The 19408-nt window shown below is 38.2% G+C and overlaps 1 protein-coding gene across 1 annotated transcript in view; it reads left to right on the top strand.

The window, feature by feature from the left end:
* Window positions 1-6459: 6459 nt before the first annotated feature.
* Window positions 6460-19408, top strand: part of LOC125964415 (tumor protein 63-like) — a 103269-nt gene continuing 90320 nt past the window's right edge. Inside the window, exon 1 of the mRNA XM_049709849.1 lies at window positions 6460-6629. Within this exon, the coding sequence (XP_049565806.1) occupies window positions 6568-6629 (62 nt within the window). The 5' untranslated portion in view covers window positions 6460-6567. The remainder of the gene's footprint in view (window positions 6630-19408) is intronic.

Below are 19408 nucleotides of genomic sequence, written 5' to 3' on the forward strand. Positions count from 1 at the left end.
CATATATATTCTTCTTCATATATATGTATATATATATATAACTGAATCACTTTGCTATACACAACATTGTAAATCAACTATACTTCAATTAAAAAGAAAAATCTGTCATGAAGCACAATGACTGAGGAACTGTTCCCGATTACTAAAGACTGAAGAAACAGAACAATGGAATGCAATGTAGGATTCAGAATTTTCTGTTGCTATAAAAAAACGTCATTGGGACAATTGGCAAAATCTGAATAAGGTAGGTAGAGAAAGTCATCGCATTTTATCAGTGTTAATTTCTTCATTTTCTAACTGAACTGTGATCATATAAGAGATTGTCTCATTTTAGAAAATACGCACCAAGACACTTAGAGACAAGGTGCACCGTATCTGCATCTGACAAATGGTTCAGGAAAAAAAAATGCCAAATGCCAAATAAGGACTTCCTGTGTCTCCTTATTTATCTCTCTCTCATGTGGGCACTGAGCAAAGGAGGGGTGGGAGTCAGGAGCAGCCCGCATACAGCTGTTCAGGGATGTCTGGAAAAGAAGCCCACCCACATTGCTCTGGAACACTGGGTGTGACTTGGAGGGTATCGGGTTTGTCTGTTAGGGACACTGCCAACCTCCTCCTTCCCCAATTGGCCTCTGTGTTTCCTTGCATGCCCTCTGATTAGAGAAGTGTCCCTTTCCTCAGACACTTCTCTAAAGCATCTTCTTTCTTCTCAGTAGACTCTGAGACATAAGCTTTATGCACTTTCATTCTATTTGATGAATTCCGGTGACCTGTAAGAAGGTGGAGGTCAAATTAGAAGAAGTACATGGCTAAGCTTGCAATGCACTTGCTTTTTCATTGATATCAAAAAGCATTTGACCCTAATCCAGGACACTTGAATTCTTGGCCCAGCTTTACTCCTACTAGATGTCCTACTTCAGCAAATATTAGATTTAGAGCATAAAGCTGGGGGGTTGGTAGGATCCCCCCAAAAACAGAACCTGGTTTCTACTTCTATGAAACAGAGATTGTGGAGTTGAACTGAAGTTATGTCCAGAAAAGTGTTTTAAAACTAAAAACCATCAAACTCTTCAGTCCCTTTGATTTGGGTGACACTCGATGAATTTACTCGGCCACCTCTTATGCTAGAAAGTTCTCTCCTCATCCCCATATTATAAAAGAAGGGCAGGTCAGGAAGACTTGGAGAAGAGAGGACCTGAGGTCCAGTTACCCTGACAAGAAATTCAGCTTCTCCAGTCACACAGCCACAGACAGCCAGAGCTCTAAGGAATGTGAGAGATCATCCACTTTAAGCCCCTCGTGGTGGCATCTGTTGTTTTCTGTTGCCCTGAACCTATTGCCCTGTCCTCGCTTAATAGAACCTCTATTTTCTTTCAGAAACTCTCTTTGCTCCAGTCTTGGTAGGGCTATCAATGAAGGCATTCGGATTTCTCCTGGCCTAACATGGCATCTTCCTTCTGAGAATTTGAATCTTAAGGTAAGTGACTCAAGTTTAAAAAACAAAAAAACAGAAACCTGTTGGGTCTGACTTATTGCTATGGTGGCACTATGAAATGACTCTATTCGTTCCTGTTACTTAGATCTCTGAAGCTATTCTGGTTCCAGCCTTTTCCCAAATCTTGTTTTTCAACTTTCTCTTCCAGTCTGTGAATTTTCATATTTTAATCTATTTTTATATTTTTAGTTTTACTTAGCAGGAGTTAGTTTCCATTGCTAATAACAAAAGAATCCTCACTGGTACATCCTTCCTCTTAAAGATCAAGAATGTAAGGCCCAAAGACAGTAGGCTGCTTGCCTAAAGTCAGGGAGGAAGTTGGGACCAGAGCCCAAACCAAACCCAGGTTAGTCAGTTTCTCTCTACATCTGCTGCCTTCTCTAGAGCTACAGCAGCCTTGGAAGGAATGAACTATTCCACATCATTAAGGGACTCAATGGGATGAGTCATTATTGAGCTCTTAAAAAGTCTATTGAACTTCTGCTTTGGGCCATAATTGAGGATATGAGACCAGAATATGTTCTTAATAATGAAAAAAAAAAGGAGCAATCCACATGTTCAACAGCCATAAAAAAGAACCAGTTACTGACATACGTAACTATATGGATGTATCTCAAAAACAATATGTTGAATGAAAGAACCTACTAGACACAGAATGCATGCCATGTGCCTCCGTTTATGTGACATTCTAGCATTGTGAAGTCCAGCATGGTAGCCACTAGCCACATGTGGCTTTTTAAATACAAGTTGATTAAAATTAAATAAAAATTAAAATGCAGTTTCTCAGTCAAGCCATATGTGGTTAGTGGCTACCATGTCAGACAGTGCAAATGTTGACTATTCCCTTCATCACAGAAAGGTCGATTGGATAATGTTGTTCTAGAAAACATGCGTCTGATACATAATGACAAAAAAAACAGGAGAGCGATTGTTTAGGGTCAGTGGTGAAGAAGGGTTAACCACAAAGGGGAGTTTTTAAGGTAATGGAAATGAGGGGATTTGGGGGATAATGAAATATTCTATGTCTTGTTTGTGGTAAAGACTATATGGTATATACTATGTCAAAATTCCTCAAATGGAACGGTAGAATTAGTGAATTTTATTGTATGTAAATTATACCTCAATAAAGTTGATTCTAAAAAGTCAAGTGTTTCATGGAAGTACTTTTTTTTTTTAACAACTTTATTGGGGTATAATTGCATTACAATGGTGTGTTAGTTTCTGCTTTATAACAAAGTGAATCAGTTATACATATACATATGTTCCCATATCTCTTCCCTCTTGCGTCTCCCTCCCTCCCACCCTCCCTATCCCACCCCTCCAGGCGGTCACAAAGCACCGAGCCAATATCCCTGTGCCATGCGGTTGCTTCCTACTAGCTATCTAGGAAGTACTTTTTTAACCACTTATAATAATTATTAGATGTGTGGTTTTTTTTTTTTTTTTTTTTTTTTTTTTTTTGCGGTACGCGGGCCCCTCACCGCCGTGGCCTCTCCCGTTGTGGAGCACAGGATCCGGACGCGCAGGCTCAGCGGCCATGGCTCACGGGCCCAGCCGCTCCGCGGCATGTGGGATCTTCCCGGACCGGGGCACAAACCCTCGTCGCCTGCATCGGCAGGTGGACTCTCAACCACCGCGCCACCAGGGAAGCCCCTAGATGTGTTTTTGCAAAGACATAAACATGTTATTTGTCCACTAGACCGTATTTTGCTAGTCCCTGGAGATACAGTGATGAATCATAGCAAACCCACCCTCAAGTTTTTCACGGTCCAGTACAGGAGATGGGTCTTATGCAAAAATAGCTCAAATCCAGGAAGAAAGTAGCAGGTGCCCTTTCACAAGTGAAAATATCACGATTTAAGACATTAGAGGTAGCGTAGCTTCCTTTTACCTAGAGGGATGAGGAAGGCTTCCTGTTCTTTGAAGTATTTGTGAGATATATGCACATGGGGTTTAAAAACATTCTGGATGGAAGACAAAATATGGTCCAAGGTGGGGGACAAAACAGAAAAGTATGTCACCCAATGGATAGAGTGCATAAAGGAGAGCAGTTAAGAAGTAATTCACATGGATATAAATGAGAAGGGTTTGTGTTTTGAATACCTGAGTTTAGCAAAGTGCACATACTTGGCTGCTAGGCGCTGAAAGGAAAAAGTGTACTTTTATCTTACATTGTGTCCAGAGTTCCAGGCCCTCAATGTTACTGTTTCCCTAAGCTCTTTACTTTCTCCTCCTCTTCCTACAAATCAAAAATCTTCACAAACAACATAATTCAAAGATGTAGGTCATGGTCAGAAAGGCAATTACCTTCTCCCAGTCTAATGCGTAACTTATTCTATTACAATCTCTACCTAAAAGACTTAAGGTGTTGGAAAAGCATCTAACTTGCACAGCAAAGAAATAATTTATGCATTTGTATAGTGACCTGAGCCCCCCTGGGTGAAGAGGGTTGTAATATAAATGTAAGTGGCAATTATGGTAATTATAGTATAATTGTCACTTATTTTCCCAGGTTCTGGATGGTTGTGTGCCATGGGTGTGCTGTTGAATTCTGGAGAGTTTGCCTTTTGCCCTTGGTCAGGGTAGCTCTCTGCATTTATTTTCACAATGCAGTAGGAACCAATATGTTTCATAATTATTTACATAATTTTTTACCATTTAGTATCTGTCCCTCTTACCTAATAATTTTAGGATTTTTAAAAATAACAGCTATTGATGTCAGGGCATACATTTTAAATGGTCTTTTTTATAAATTAGGCTATAAAACTTTTGAAATTAAAAGCATACTAGGGCTTCCCTGGTGGCACAGTGGTTGAGAGTCCACCTGCTGATGCAGGGGACACGGGTTCGTGCCCCGGTCCGGGAAGATCTCACATGCCTAGGAGCGGCTGGGCCCGTGAGCCATGGCTGCTGAGCCTGCGCGTCCGGAGCCTGTGCTCCACAACGGGAGAGGCCACAACGGTGAGAGGCCCGCGTGCTGCAGGAATAAAAAAAAAAAAATCATACTAAGAATATTTGCAAATTAATAATTTCTGTGGGAGCCTAGAGCCTCTGTTGGTAAGTTAAAATATTTGGAAGAACACTGCTTATTTCCTAGAAGTATATAAAAGTATATAAAAAGCCTGAAAAGAGCACTAGGTCTTGCTACTCAAAGTGTGATGCAAGGACCAGCAGCACCAGCAGCAGCTGGGAGCTTGTGAGAAATGCAGAGTCTCAGGCCTCACCCCAGACCTACTGAACTAGAATCTGCATTAGCAAAGTTTCCAGGTGACTCGCAGGTGCATCAACATTTGAGAAGCACTGCGTTAGGGACCATTATTTCACCTCTCATTTTATAAATGGGAAAGGCCAGGCACTTGATGGAACTTGGCCATGCTCAAAGGAAATTGAGTATTTTTAATTTAAGAACTCTATATACTCCGGTCATCTGTATTTGCTAATAGCAGGGAATAAAGCCAAACACTTTAACTCCAATTAACAAATCTATAATTAATTAGTAAAATGACCTTCCCTCAAATTTCCCATTTTGTAGAACAAGCTGTTTGAATTGGCTGGGGCTCAGGCCGGCATATTTGTGAATTTCACAATTCACAGATGTTAGACACTCTCAGGCTAAGTAAGGAAGAGAATGTCGAGTTTTAAATAGCTTCTCCCTTCTATCCTGGCTGAAGCAACAAATAAAATATTTTTATGAAACATATTTTGAACCAAAATTTCTCAAAAGGAGATGTCAAATCGCTCTGGAAATGACCTTAGATTATCTTACAACTTTGATAACTTCTGATGTCACCAATTTACAGGTAACCTATGGTTGGGGGTGAAAGCGAGGTTATGAACTTGCCATGTTAGTGACACTTGGGCACGCTGTTGTGTTTTTTTTTTTTTTTTCTGTTGGAGTCTATTTTAATTTAGCTTCTGAAACATATTTCATTCAATATCCAAATCCACAAAACCATGATAGGTTTACAGCCTGTATTCAGAAAGGAAGCGAATTATTCTGTATGTAGATTTTTTGATATTATATTAATTTTTGGATATATGAACAAGTTAACGGTTTTACTCCAAAGTAGCTCGAGCCAAAGCAAAACCAAAACCAGCAAAAACAATGACATAAATAAGAGAGTGGGAGAGACTGAGAGAGATGGAAAGAACTCGAATGTTTTCAGTAACAGGCAATTTGAAATAATTTTGTAAGCTTTAAAATAGTTGAAAATAGTGCATTATTTTCCATTTTAATATTACTTTAAGAAAATTATGTGTGTGTGTTTGAGGTAGGATATTTGAAAAACTCAGTAAAGGTTATTATTATTTTTTAATTAGGGAAAGCAAAGCTAAGGGGATGTGAATGGGTATCTCTTTTAGTTGAGACGAAGAGTGAGTTCTAGGTTAAATATAATCAAGGAATTTCCCTGTCTTTGCTATTTGAGATTGTGACCACAACAGGCGGTTGGCTGAAAGGGAGAATGAAGGGTGGGGGGAAGGGGGGGGTGGAGGTGGAGATGAAGAAAAAAAACAAAACAACTTCCTAAGCAGCTCTGTGAAATATTTAGTTCTAGAAGCAGTTACAGAAGCCCTCAAATCAAATCAGTATGCAGAGACAAGGAAACATTAATTAGCTGGAGCAGGGTGGACACTCATTAGCTCTTGTTCTGTTGTGAAAGTCCAGGCTGCTGAAATTAAACTCTGATGCCATTCATGCCAGCATCCAATCACCAGAGAGACCAGAAGTTCAGAGATGACTCCAAGTTGCCAACAAGTGTGGCCACTATACGACAAGGACTCTAAAGCCGTGGTAGAGGGGGAAGAACAACTTTAGAGAGGATGCCCAGCTGGTAAGATTCGACTGTTTCTGATGTTTTAGTCCCTTGATGAATCTCATTGGCTCAAATCAAGAAACGCTCCGCCTCTTTGCAAATGTGTGTGAAGGGGGGAAGTGTCTACACTTCTATGTCTGATAGCATTTGACCCTATTGCTTTTAGCCTTCTGGCTTTATATCTATGTATACACAGGTATATGTGTATATGTTATAATACTGTTCTCCATTTGTTGATATCAAAGAGAGTTGAAGGAAATGAATTTTGAAACTTCACGGTGTGCCACCCTACAGTACTGTCCCGACCCTTACATCCAGCGGTGAGTTTAAACGTGACGTAACTTCTATCAAAACTTAATTGGAGTGCCTTGTGTATGATGAGTGTTTCTGCTGTGTACAAAGAGCAGCCTCTCTTTGTTTATGAGCACAGTGATATTATTTTGCACTTTCTGTGGACTTAAAGTGGTCTGTGGGCATCTCTTCTGGTTTTCTTTTTTAGTTCCTATCTGGATGTACAAAGTAACAAAGGTTGTAGACCATCTTCCCATGGTTTCTTAAAAAATGGTCACACCATTTTAAGATGTTTAAAATCTGTTATTTGTCTGGATCAGTGCTCACCAACCCAAGAAGAAGACATTTCATTGGACAGGAATAGAATAGTCTGTGGGTGATCTTCAAGTCAAAAGAAACACAGAATAATTTTGATTTATACCTTAAAAACAGATAAATAGCCATTGTTATACCAAACAGATTGTGGCTTGTCATTTTGGCTCTGTGGCATATTTTCTTCTTGATTTGTTTCATAACAAACAGCATCTTTTGACAAATCTGACTTTTAAAACTTAACAATTATACTCAATTTTATTTCTGTTTATAGGAAGGAACGTTTGCCTAGCACTAAGAGGGAATATTAGTGAGCATGCACGATGTGTGTGTGTGTGTGTGTGTGTGTGTGTGTGTGTGTGTGTCTGTGTTTCAAATTAGAGTTTGCTATTTTTAAACTGGTAAATGAAATCTGAACAGTGTTTTTCCAGTCATAAAGTTATGGGAGATATTCAAGTCGTATGTAGCAGTGTGATGTTGTTAATTTAACAGTATGAGATTTGATGTTGGAATTTCATACTTTACTTTCTGAGACTAATGAGGGAGGTCCTCTGATTGCTGAAAATGGTGTGGTTCCAAAGGGGTTAACTTGTCATTCACCATGGTGCCTATTAGAGCCTCATCCCAGCAGTCCAGTGGGCTCTCTGGCCAGGACTCATGGTCACATTGCTCAGGCAGTTAAGGAAACTGTGTGATCTTTTTTCATTAATAAGATTTGTTACCTTGTAAACATGAATGTGGACTATGTAGACGTAGCTTCTTTTCCTGGGAGATTTTTGGTGGGCTGTGTGAGACAGCAGAAGAGGAAAAGTAAGAGAGAAATGTAAATGGAATGGTTGACAGAGTGAGAAAAGAAAGGAAGAAAAAGGAAACAGAGAGAGGAAGCAAGTTTGTGGTCCTCCAGGTTGAAACGGGAAATGTGAATGGTGATTTGATTCTTGCCTTGCTGTGTGCCATGAACAATAGTAGCAAAAATGAATGGCTCTGGAGTTCACGTTCTTACATAAGATTTTGTTGGTGTTGGGGAGTGGGTGGATAAAAAGCAAAACACTAAAGATTTTCTAGTTCTCGAAATTTTTTCCAGCCTCAAAATTTTCTACTTCAATAAAATCTTTGAAATACTATTTCTAAGAGGGTAATTGTGGTGAAACATTTGCTCTGTAACGCTTCCCTTGATGGCATCTTTTTTAAAGTAGGTACATGGATCTATCTCAGCTCTGGCAGAAGTTTTTTTCTATTGACTAGCAACCCACATGTCAATCATGTACACCTCTGTCCAGAGGTATTTCTAGTGATTGATGAGGGAAGCCTGTAAATATAGATACATGAGGAAATTGCTTTTCGGAGTGTCCTGGAAACCGGCTAATTCATGGAGCAAATATCACCTCAGTTTTTGTCAGATTGTAAAATTTAAAATAATAATAGTACTTTTAAAATATTTTAAATTTTGCTGAATCCCTGAACTTTAATCATGGTGAGTGTCACTTTGGGGGAAGGGGGGGCATGTTGGGGAGCTGTGAGATGGTGGTGCAGGGTGGTCAGGGAATATTTATTTGCCAAGTAAATTGTTTTAGGCAAGATTATGTACTTTCCATTTGTAATAAAAACTTAATCCGCAAGTAAACGAAAGAAAAATATTTGCTGCCGAGCATCTACTCTGTGCAAGGCACTGGAAATACAAAAATGAGTAAGATATAGCTGTAATGCTTATTTATTTAACTTTATAGTACTTATATATTTAATAACATATATTTGCCTCATATATTTTAACTGCTTTGTCAGATATTTCTAGACTACTTAGTGAATGAATGAATGAATAAGTGGGATATCACTATAAGAAATCTATAATAATATATATTGTCGAAGCAAGAATCAAACAATATTCTCTTTGATACCTAAGGAGTGAATGAGTTTGAGCTGTTTTTTCTAAGCAGACAACCCTTGCAGTTCTCAGTTTACAAAATCTATTTTAAGTAAGACCAAATTTAATCATTCCATAATCATAGTCATCTACATAGTTAAATTTGTCTTTTTCCTGACCTTGTCTTTAGAAAGCAATTATAAAAGAGAATTTTCAAAAAAGGAAAGAACAGGATTTCTTGTTATTTTTAACTCTAAGCTACCTTAATGCATAAATTTATTTTTATCAGAAAATAGAATAAATGAGAGCTGTTATTATCATTTACTGCTAAATGTTAATGCCATTCCTCAAAAGCCAATTTTAATATACATTTCAAAGTATGATGGTAATCATTCTCTCAGTTAAAATTGAGATTTCACCCTCTGTTATTTTTTCCTTTGCACCTGAACATATTGACACATTATGTATTTAGTTGTGCTCTGATGTGGATGCTAATTTACTCTAGTCTTTACAAAAACTTTTCTGAAAATCAAAACAGTACTTAAGCTATAGAGCTTAGATTTCCCCTTTGATGCTATTGACCATTACAAGAAGAAGAGAAGGTGGACAAATCACAAGTTTTGTCATTTTATTGCTAACTTAATTTTAACAAAAATAGATGAAATTATGCAAAATCAATAAATAAGAGCCGAAGGGTAAGATACAGTTTCCTTATAAATTAAAACCATATACAGTGAGTTCTGTTTACTTTTTATTAGTAAATATTCAAAATGAATCTAAAATTTAGCATTTTACAAGTTAAACTTTTGTTAATTTATGGTTTGGGTTATAATTTGGGTCTTCTTGCACCCTTTAGTTTTTAGAATTGCCACCTAGTTTTTAACATAAATCTCTTTAACCAAGTAATTCTAAAAGACAGATTAAATTCCTCCAAATATCATTTTGAAAATAAACCAGCTAAAATGATAAAAAGGAATCAAGATTAAATTTTGAAACACTGTGATAGCTGAGGACTAAAAATAAGAGAAAGTAAAACATATTACTATTTGAACCACTTGTAAAATGATTTTGAGTTATTTTTTTCAGTCACCCTCTACTCAAAAGAAGCTTGAACTGTTAAAGTACTGTATGGATGAGTAAGAAGTATTTCCTGTGTAAATTACATATTGATTGTGAATTTTATGCTTTACTAGCTTAAAGGTCAACTTTATTAACTGTATTTTCTAAATATATCCCAAAAGGAGGAGGAGGGGAGTGGGTGACAGCGAACTTACAATGGATCATTTTATTTGCCAAATGCAATCGCATAAAGACAGATGTAGTCCTGTGTTGAGTGTCTTCCACTTGCTTCTCCACATCCACCCTACATCCTTCTTGTTCTGAATCCCAGGAAGCTGACTTATGAAGATTACACTGACAGTTCCTTTCTCCTCTGGTTTCCTCTTGGGTTCAACCAGTGGGCACCTCTAGTAGGAGATCGAAGGGCAGGAGGAGAGTGAATTTGGGGTATATGTTTCCCTGCTGTTCTGCTACGTTTTCTACTAAAGGCTGCAGGTCTTGTAGGGGCTCTCAACCACAGTTCCGGACGTCTTGAGTTTGAGTAACTGCTCTCTCCTTTTCCTTCGAGCATAGGAGTGGTAACCATTTCTAGCCACTGCTAACTCCAAAAAGCCATACCATATCTCTTCTCCCTTGATCAATAGTTCCTTTATTAAACTATCTCCAACTGCTTTTTTTTCAAATGCTCTTTTTCCTCCCAAGGTCATACCCAGTAGAAAAACACATGAAAAATGTGCCCATAGTGTTGTTTATGTGCACATGGAAACTTCAAAAATTGATATAACATTTAACAATATAATTGCTGATGCCAATTAAGGATGTATCCATCCATTTCAATGAGCAGGCCAGTTTTTAATAAGGCTAATCCATTAATTTTAGCTAGCTCCAGAATCACTAAGTTTCTTTGTCTGACTGAAAGGAATGAGCTGACATGCTGCAGTCTGTGTAGGTTGTTATGTCAGTACTTGAAATGAAGCAAGGCAGAGGACAGGAAGAGCTGGTTCATAAAGAAATACAAAGGTACGGTTTATCAGCAGGGACTAATGTAGCCACCAGTTGTAGTCAAGAAAAATCTGCCTCCAACCCTTATAATTTCCACAAGAATACATGTCAAAAGACCTTCATGACCCACTGTAGTTAGCCAAAAGTATGATGTATTATAATTCTGTATGCTGCTCCTGAGCTGTGAGTGCATTTAAATGGCAGAGAGGCAGGGAAGTGTGTCAGCTGAGGGCACATAGGACTTGTCGAAAGACTATTATCCAATAGTCTTAACTCCACCACTCATTGATTATGTGACCTTCATAAAATCACTTAAGCTATCTAAATCAAAGTTTCTTCATGAGATAAGTAGGGATAACAACTTCTGGCCAACTGTTCACAACTAAGACATTGAGAATTAAATATTAACCCAACCAGAGTCTGAAATGCATCCCCTTAGGGTATTGCTCAGCTCTACTCTTGTGGGTATGGCACAACAGTGAACTGGAGATTCCTTCCCAGCGACAATGGTGTCCTCATGGAGGCAAACCTGAAGTTCCATTTTGCTCTATATCATCTTTAAATTAAGCACAAAGATGATTATGAGTCTTGACATGACCTTGACTTGTCCCAATTCTTCTGCTTTAGAATTGAGAAATCTAAAACCTTAGAGAGGTTAAGTGATTAGCCCCAAATCACACACACAGAAATAGTAGCAGAACCAAGTCTAGAATTCAAGTCTCTTCCCTGTTCAGTGCTATTTCTACCACAGAACATAACATTTTATTAGATCTGTATAGAACTTTATGATTAACAAAGTGTTATTCAACACATTACATAGCTGATCCACTGTGGCAGGTATGGTAAGCAAAATAATGGCCTCCAGAGATAGCCACGTCCTAATGCTCAAAACCTGTGAATATGTTAACTTACACAGCAAAGGGGTATTAGGTTGCAGATGGAATTAGAGCTGCTAATCACCCAACCTTAAAATAGGTAGATTATCTTGGACTGTCCATGTGGAACCCAATGTAATCGCAAGAGTCCTTAAGTGGAAGTGAGAGGTAGAGAAAGAATAAAAGTGATGTGAGGTGAGAAAAGATTCAACAGATTTTTAACATAGAAGAGAACCAGGATCCAAGGAAGGCTGGCTGTCTCTCAAAGGTGGAAAAGGCAAGGAAGCACATTTTCCTTTACAGCCACCAGGAGGAACACAGTCCTGCCAACACCTTGATTTCAGCCCGGTGAGATCTGTATCAGGCTTCCAACCTATGGAACTGTGAGATGATACATCTGGGTTGGTTTAAGCCACAAGTTTGTGGTAACTCGTTACAGCAGCAATAGGAAACGAATTCACCACGTAACGGATTTTTATCCTCAAATCGTAGTTATGGAAACTAAAACTTTGTTTTGATTTGTTTGTTTAACTAAAGTATTCCAGGAGCTTATTTATTTTCTTGGTGCTGAGTGGGGAAGATAGAAGGTATGAGTAAGATACCATCCTAGACCTCAGGGAATCCAAAGAAGAACTTCACACATAGAAATACTACAGTGAAATGTCTATTTAGATCTTCTGCACATTTTTGGATTGGGTTGTTTGTTTTTTTGATATTGAGCTGCACCAGCTGTTTGTAAATTTTGGAGATTAATCCTTTGTCAGTAGCTTCATTTGCAAATATTTTCTCCCATGCTGAGGGTTGTCTTTTCATCTTGTTTATGGATTCCTTTGCTGTGCAAAAGCTTTGAAGTTTCATTAGGTCCCATTTGTTTATTTTCGGTTTTATTTTCATTTCTCTAGGAAGTGGGTCAAAAAGGATCTTGCTATAATTTATGTCATAGAGTGTTCTGCCTATGTTTTCCTCTAAGAGTTTGAAAGTGTCTGGCCTTACATTTAGGTCTTTAATCCATTTTGAGTTTATTTTTGTGCGTGGTGTTAGAGAGTGTTCTAATTTCATTCTTTTACATGTAGCTGTCCAGTTTTCCCAGCACCACTTATTAAAGAGGCTGTCTTTTCTCCATTGTACATTCTTGCCTCCTTTATCAAAGATAAGGTGACCATATGTGCGTGGGTTTATCTCTGGGCTTTCTATCCTGTTCCATTGATCTATATTTCTGTTTTTGTGCCAGTACCATACTGTCTTGATTACTGTAGCTTTGTAGTATAGTCTGAAGTCAGGGAGCCTGATTCCTCCAGCTCCATTTTTCTTTCTCAAGATGGCTTTGGCTATTCGGGGTCTTTTGTGTTTCCATACACACTGTGAAATTTTTTGTTCTAGTTCTGTGAAAAACGCCAGTGGTAGTTTGATAGGGATTGCATTGAATCTGTAGATTGCTTTGGGTAGTATAGTCATTTTCGCAATGTTGATCTTTCCAATCCAAGAACATGGTATATCTCTCCATCTATTTGTATCATCTTTAACTTCTTTCATCAGTGTCTTATAATTTTCTGCATACAGGTCTTTTGTCTCCTTAGCTAGGTTTATTCCTAGGTATAGATTGCCAACAAACACATGAAAGAATGCTCAACATCATTAATTATTAGAGAAATGCAAATCAAAACTACAATGAGGGGGCTTCCCTGGTGGCACAGTGGTTGGGAATCCACCTGCCAGTGCAGGGGACGTGGGTTCGTGTCCCAGTCCGGGAAGATCCCACATGCTGTGGAGCAGCTGGGCCCGTGAGCCATGGCCGCTGAGCCTGTGCATCCGGAGCATGTGCTCTGCAACGGGAGAGGCCACAACAGTGAGAGGCTCGCGTACCGCAAAAAAACAAACAAACAAACAAACAAAAACTACAATGAGATATCACCTCACACCGGTCAGAATGGCCATCATCAAAAAGTCTACAAACAATAAATGCTGGAGAGGGTGTGGAGAAAAGGGAACCCTCTTGCACTGTTGGTGGGAATGTAAATTGATACAGCCACTGTGGAGAACATTATGGAGGTTCCTTAAAAAACTAAAAATAGAAGCACCATATGACCCAGTAATCCCACTACTGGGCATATACCCTGAGAAAACCATAATTCAAAAAGAGTCATGTACCACGATGTTCATTGCAAGTCTATTTACAAGAGCCAGGACACGGAAGCAACCTAAGTGTCCATCGACAGATGAATGGATAAAGAAGATGTGGCACATATATACAATGGAATATTTCTTAGCCATAAAAAGAAATGAAACTGAGTAATTTGTAGTGAAGTGGATGGACCTAGAGTCTGTCATACAGAGTGAAGTAAGTCAAAAAGAGAGAAACAAATATCGTATGCTAACACATATATATGGAATCAAAAAAAAAAAATGGTCATGCAGGACCTAGAGGCAAGACGGGAATAAAGACGCAGTCCTACTATAGAATGCACTTGAGGACACGGGGAGGGGGAAGGGTAAGCTGGGACAAAGTGAGAGAGTGGCATGGACATATATACACTACCAAATGTAAACTAGATAGCTAGTGGGAAGCAGCTGCATAGTACAGGGAGATCAGCTAGGTGCTTTGTGACCACCTAGAGGGGTGGGATGGGGGGGTGGGAGGGAGACGCAAGAGGGAAGAGATATGGGGATATATGTATATGTATAACTGATTCAGTTTGTTATAAAGCAGAAACTAACACACCATTGTAAAGCAATTATACTCCAATAAAGATGTTAAAAAAAAAAAAGAAGAAATACTACAGTGAGGTGCAAGGAAGGGTAGAAGGCCCTGGCCGTGCAGGCTGGGTACTGCAAGTACAAAGCACCCCTCTGAAGGCAGCAAGTTTGAAGGGTGACTTTGGTTAGTAGCATCTGTTAAGGTTTCTCAAAATGCTTCATAGTGGAATACATTTGACTCTTAGGAGGTAACTGAAACTGTGATGCCCAAATTCAGATTCAGGAAAATATAGTAATATACACGTTCACTTCTGATGCTGTCAGGAATTCAGAGATCTGTTCCATCGATACCCTGAGACCATGACTTGATAATCCAGGTGGAGCTTCGGAATTGCATTGTTAACAAAAACAAACAATTTTGATTCATGAACGTCTCAGACCACTCTTGGGAAAAAACAGCTGCAGGCCTTCTGGTGGTATAAGTTTCCCAGTTAATTTTAGGTTTAAATTACACTGATGCCTCCCTCTGAGAAACTGAGGGTGAGGGCAAGGAATGCAAAAGCAGCATTTTTATCAAGCACACCAGATGATTGGTTTGTATGCACACCCAATTTTGAGAGAGTGAGACAAACTTGGACCCAATGTCCCAGTTGAAGCTCGTAAAAAGGTATCCCCAGTGGTATGAACAGCAGAGACCACATGCCTTTCCAAAGACAGACTTCATGTTCTCACTTTACTTAAAAGCCAAGTGGATTGTGAGATTAAAGTGGCAATTTTCAATCTGTTTCAAGTCAAGAGAGCCAAGTTTTTGATTAGCTGTTTTGTAGCTCAAATTTGTCCTGACAGGGTTTCTATCTCCTTTAAAGAACTCACCAAGGAATACTCCTCAAGCAACAAGTGATGGATGGATAAAGCACTATAATTATGATCAAAGTCCAAAGACTCCAGCCTATGTAATTATGCACTTCCCAGCCTCTGAAAGTCACTTTGTTCCATTTAAAATAGGATGAGACATGGACATGGGGTGGTGTGTACTTTTTGGTTTGTCAAGTTTTGGGAAATGACAGTTATTAACATTTCTGTTTTACCTTAAGCCATAATATTTGGGGGATAATTTAGACGGAGAGAGTTGTCACTCTATTCTTATCGTTTGCCTTCCAGTCTTCACTTACATTTGACTCTTTTTATTATGAATTAGACTCTTTCAAGTTCAGAGTGAAATAATTAAGCTTAGAAGAAGAATTATGAGGGCTGAAAATCTCCTTGCCACTTTTAAATTTCTCGCATCTTTTTCTTTTGTTTCAAGTGAGCAAACTTAATTTCTCAAGTTGAACAGCACCCATTCGCACTTTCCATGAACTTGTGCAGCTGTCTCATAATTGAGGGCAATACCAGCATTATAATAATAAGACGGATAAAGCATTTTGAGTCAAGAAGTACAAAATTGGGGACTTCCTTGGTGGCACATTGACTGGGAGTCCGCCTGCCAATGCAGGGGACACGGATTCAAGCCCTGGTCCGGGAGGATCCCACATGCCGCGGAGCAGCTAGGCTTGTGCGCCACAGCTGCTGAGGCTGCACGCTGGAGCCCGCTAGCCACGGCTGCTGAGCCCGCGAGCCACAGCTACTGGTGCCCGCATGCCTGGAACCCATGCTCCGCAACAGGAGAAGCCACCACAATGAGAAGCCTGCGCACAGCAACGAAGAGTAGCCCCCCGCTCGCCACAACTAGAGAAAGCCCGCACACAACAACGAAGACCCAACACAGTCAAAAATAAATAAATTTAAAAAGAAAAAGAAGTACGAAATTGGAAGCTAGTGTGATAATTTAATCAGCCACATGGTTACCTAGAGTAGATTTTTAAAAAAAAATTTATATACTTTCGGCTGCATTGGGTCTTCATTGCTGCACACGGGCTTTCTCTAGTTGTGGCGAGTGGGGGCTACGCTTCGTTGCGGTTCACGGGCTTCTCATTGCGGTGGCTTCTCTTGCTGAAGAGCATAGGCCCTAGGCGCACGGACTTCAGTAGTTGTGGCATGCGGGCTCAGTAGTTGTGGCACACGGGCTTAGTTGCTCGGCGGCATATGGCATCTTCCCAGACCAGGGCTTGAACCCGTGTCCCCTGCGTTGGCAGGTGGACTCTCAACCACTGCGCCACCAGGGAAGCCCTAGAGTAGATTTTTAATGTAAGCTTTTTTTACAGATGGTGATATAGATTGAAATAAATAATAGAATACGTACAAATTTATGATAGGGGTAACACTGCAATAGAGACTTTTGCCTCTAAAGTTAAGTGTGTCATGTCTTAAGATTGTTGATTGTATTTAACTTATCCCCCATGTTGATTGTATTTAACTTATCCCCCAGTCATATCCTGACATTTCATCAAGGTGGTCAATTTTTAGAGCTTCCTTAAAAATATCAGGCTTTAGATATTTTATTTGAAATTCAGCATTAGCTTTTCTTTTCCTTTTCTGACTCAGTGTTTCCATTTCTGTGCTTGAACTTAGTAGTGTCATTTACTTCTTAACTACCTAAATAATTTATTGAAGATTTCCATGGGAAAACTCACTTTCTTCCAACTTTTTTCATTGCAACCTCCCCTAAGTAAAAAGTGCTAATAAGATGTATGTTTCCATTTTATTTTTCTTGTGAACACTTTTATCTCAGGCAATGAATGAAAAACTTTCTTCTTGACAGGATTTTCCAACTAAATTATGAGCAATCAAAAGTCAGCATCTCAATCTAATGTGATATATCTATGCACCTGCATAAGCTATTTTTTAGTATCCTGTAGAGGCTGATGTGGTTTTAATGAATATTTCAAGCTTAGTGAAGAGATCTCACTGGATGACTTCTCTTCACATTAGCACTGGTGTGAATGTGGCACACTTTATAGAATCTTATGTTGAATCATGTCTTCACTGAGTGAAAGGCTTGTCTATGAAAGCACTACTTGCCCTTCTATCTGACATTTGAGGACCCACCTTATCTTCCTACATAAAATGTATATACAGTTTTACCTCTAAATCTTGAATATTTTCCCTCTCTACTTTTCTCCCCCCCTTTCTTCCTTCTCTCTTTCATAGAAGCTCTGTGTATCTTTGCTTCTTGGGAATGTAGAATATTCCTGAAAAAGCTAAAAATGTCACAAAACAGTTTTTTAAAAACTAGTTCAAGCTTTGCTCTGCAAAAGTAAAATTGGGGCATTTTGTGAGAGAAATTATGACAGCCACATATCAAAAATTAAGAACTGACAAAATATATAACTTTTGGATTTTATTTAAAAATACGTTTTAGTATTGCTATCTAGTTTATCTGAGTTACTAAGCAGATTTTAAAGGAGTTTTGTAAGTTAGCAAATATTTAAATAAACTGATAGATATTGTTTGTTGGGGTGACAAGGAGGAATAGAAAAAAGGAAATGACAAAGGCTTAAATAGTCCAAGCTTATTGGAAACTACAAAATTATTCAATAATGTTCAGTAAATATTTATTAAATGAATATATGATAAGAAGTTTAAAAATTCAAAGTTTTTAAGTACTGGTTTTTGCTATATCAGATCTTCTAGCACCATCTGAATTAAGTGCAAGTTAAAGAAAGATCTTTGAAGCTCAGGTTGAAACATAAATGTCAGAGCACTTTAGATGAAATATTCATTCTCAGATGAAATATTCAGATAAAAGCATTTGTGACTTGATATTAATGATATCAAAAATTATTAGAGAAATGACGTGTTCTCAACAATAGTAGAAGCCAAAAAAACAAATCTAGTAAAACAGTTGTTTTCCATGTCATCTTCTGGCTCCATAATTTTTATATATAAATTGTAATCATAAAATAATTTCAATATTCTATTACATAAATTACATAAGACCTTTCCATTTGTCATATATTTTGTATTTATGATAACTGCATAAGGATTTCATCATATCAATGCAAATTAATACATTTATTTCCCTTATTGAATATTTAGATTGGTTATTATAAGTTAAAAATAGTATATAGCCACTTTTTTTGAGTTATATTCTTGGGTTCATTTCATGAACCAAATATTTAAGGAAAGCAACTAATACATGTTCAATCTATACAAATTGCTGTGTAATTTACCCTTGTTATCTCATGTAATCTGTTTTTTCTTAGCTATGTAATATGCCCAGTTTGCAGATGAGAAAATGATGCTCAGAGAAATGACTAGCTGAACCAAGATGACTTAACTAGTATGTGGAAGGAACTCTTTGTATTTTCATTTTTACCTGAGTCAGAATTTGAAACCAGGACGACCTGATCTAAAGTCTTTTCTGTTTCCCCCAGAATATGCTGCCAGCTAAGAAGTAAGAGGGTTAGCAAATAAAAGTGTATATACTTTTTCAAGTTTCTGGAAAACATTGTTCATTAAAAGGGTATGCCAATAAATTTTGCCTAAGAGTTCCAGTTTTAGATATTATTTTTAAATTTTGCTAATTTAGTAGATGACATATGGTTTTAATTAGCACTTTTTTATTATTAACTAGGATAACTACAGAAACCACGATTACTAATTTTCTAGGATCTCAACTTCTGATCCTGTATTTTTAGAAAATGAGGATGAGACATAAGCCACTAAATATCTAGTATTTTTTGAATTCTTATTATGTGTCAGAAACTGTTCTAGGCACTTTACACATTTAATTCTCAAATCACTTTAAGAGGTATTTACTAGTATTATCTATTACTAACCAAGAGACAGTAGTATAATGTTTAAGAGACTGGTTTTTGTGACCAGGGTGCCTTGGTTCAAATTCTCTGCCAGTTGTTAGATCTCCTAACTTAATCTCTGTGTTTGTTTTCTCATGCATGATTGATAGACCACCTACCTGAGTGAGTGGCTTTGAGAATTAAATGAGTTAATTGTACAAAGGACTTAAAGACAGCAACTGGCACATAGTAAGTGTTGTATAGGCGATAGCTCTTATCTTTATTCTACAGATGAAGACATTGAGGCACAGAGAGGCTGTGTAATC

The sequence above is a fragment of the Orcinus orca genome, chromosome 5 (assembly GCF_937001465.1).
Source record: "Orcinus orca chromosome 5, mOrcOrc1.1, whole genome shotgun sequence".
Classification (NCBI taxonomy): domain Eukaryota; kingdom Metazoa; phylum Chordata; class Mammalia; order Artiodactyla; family Delphinidae; genus Orcinus; species Orcinus orca.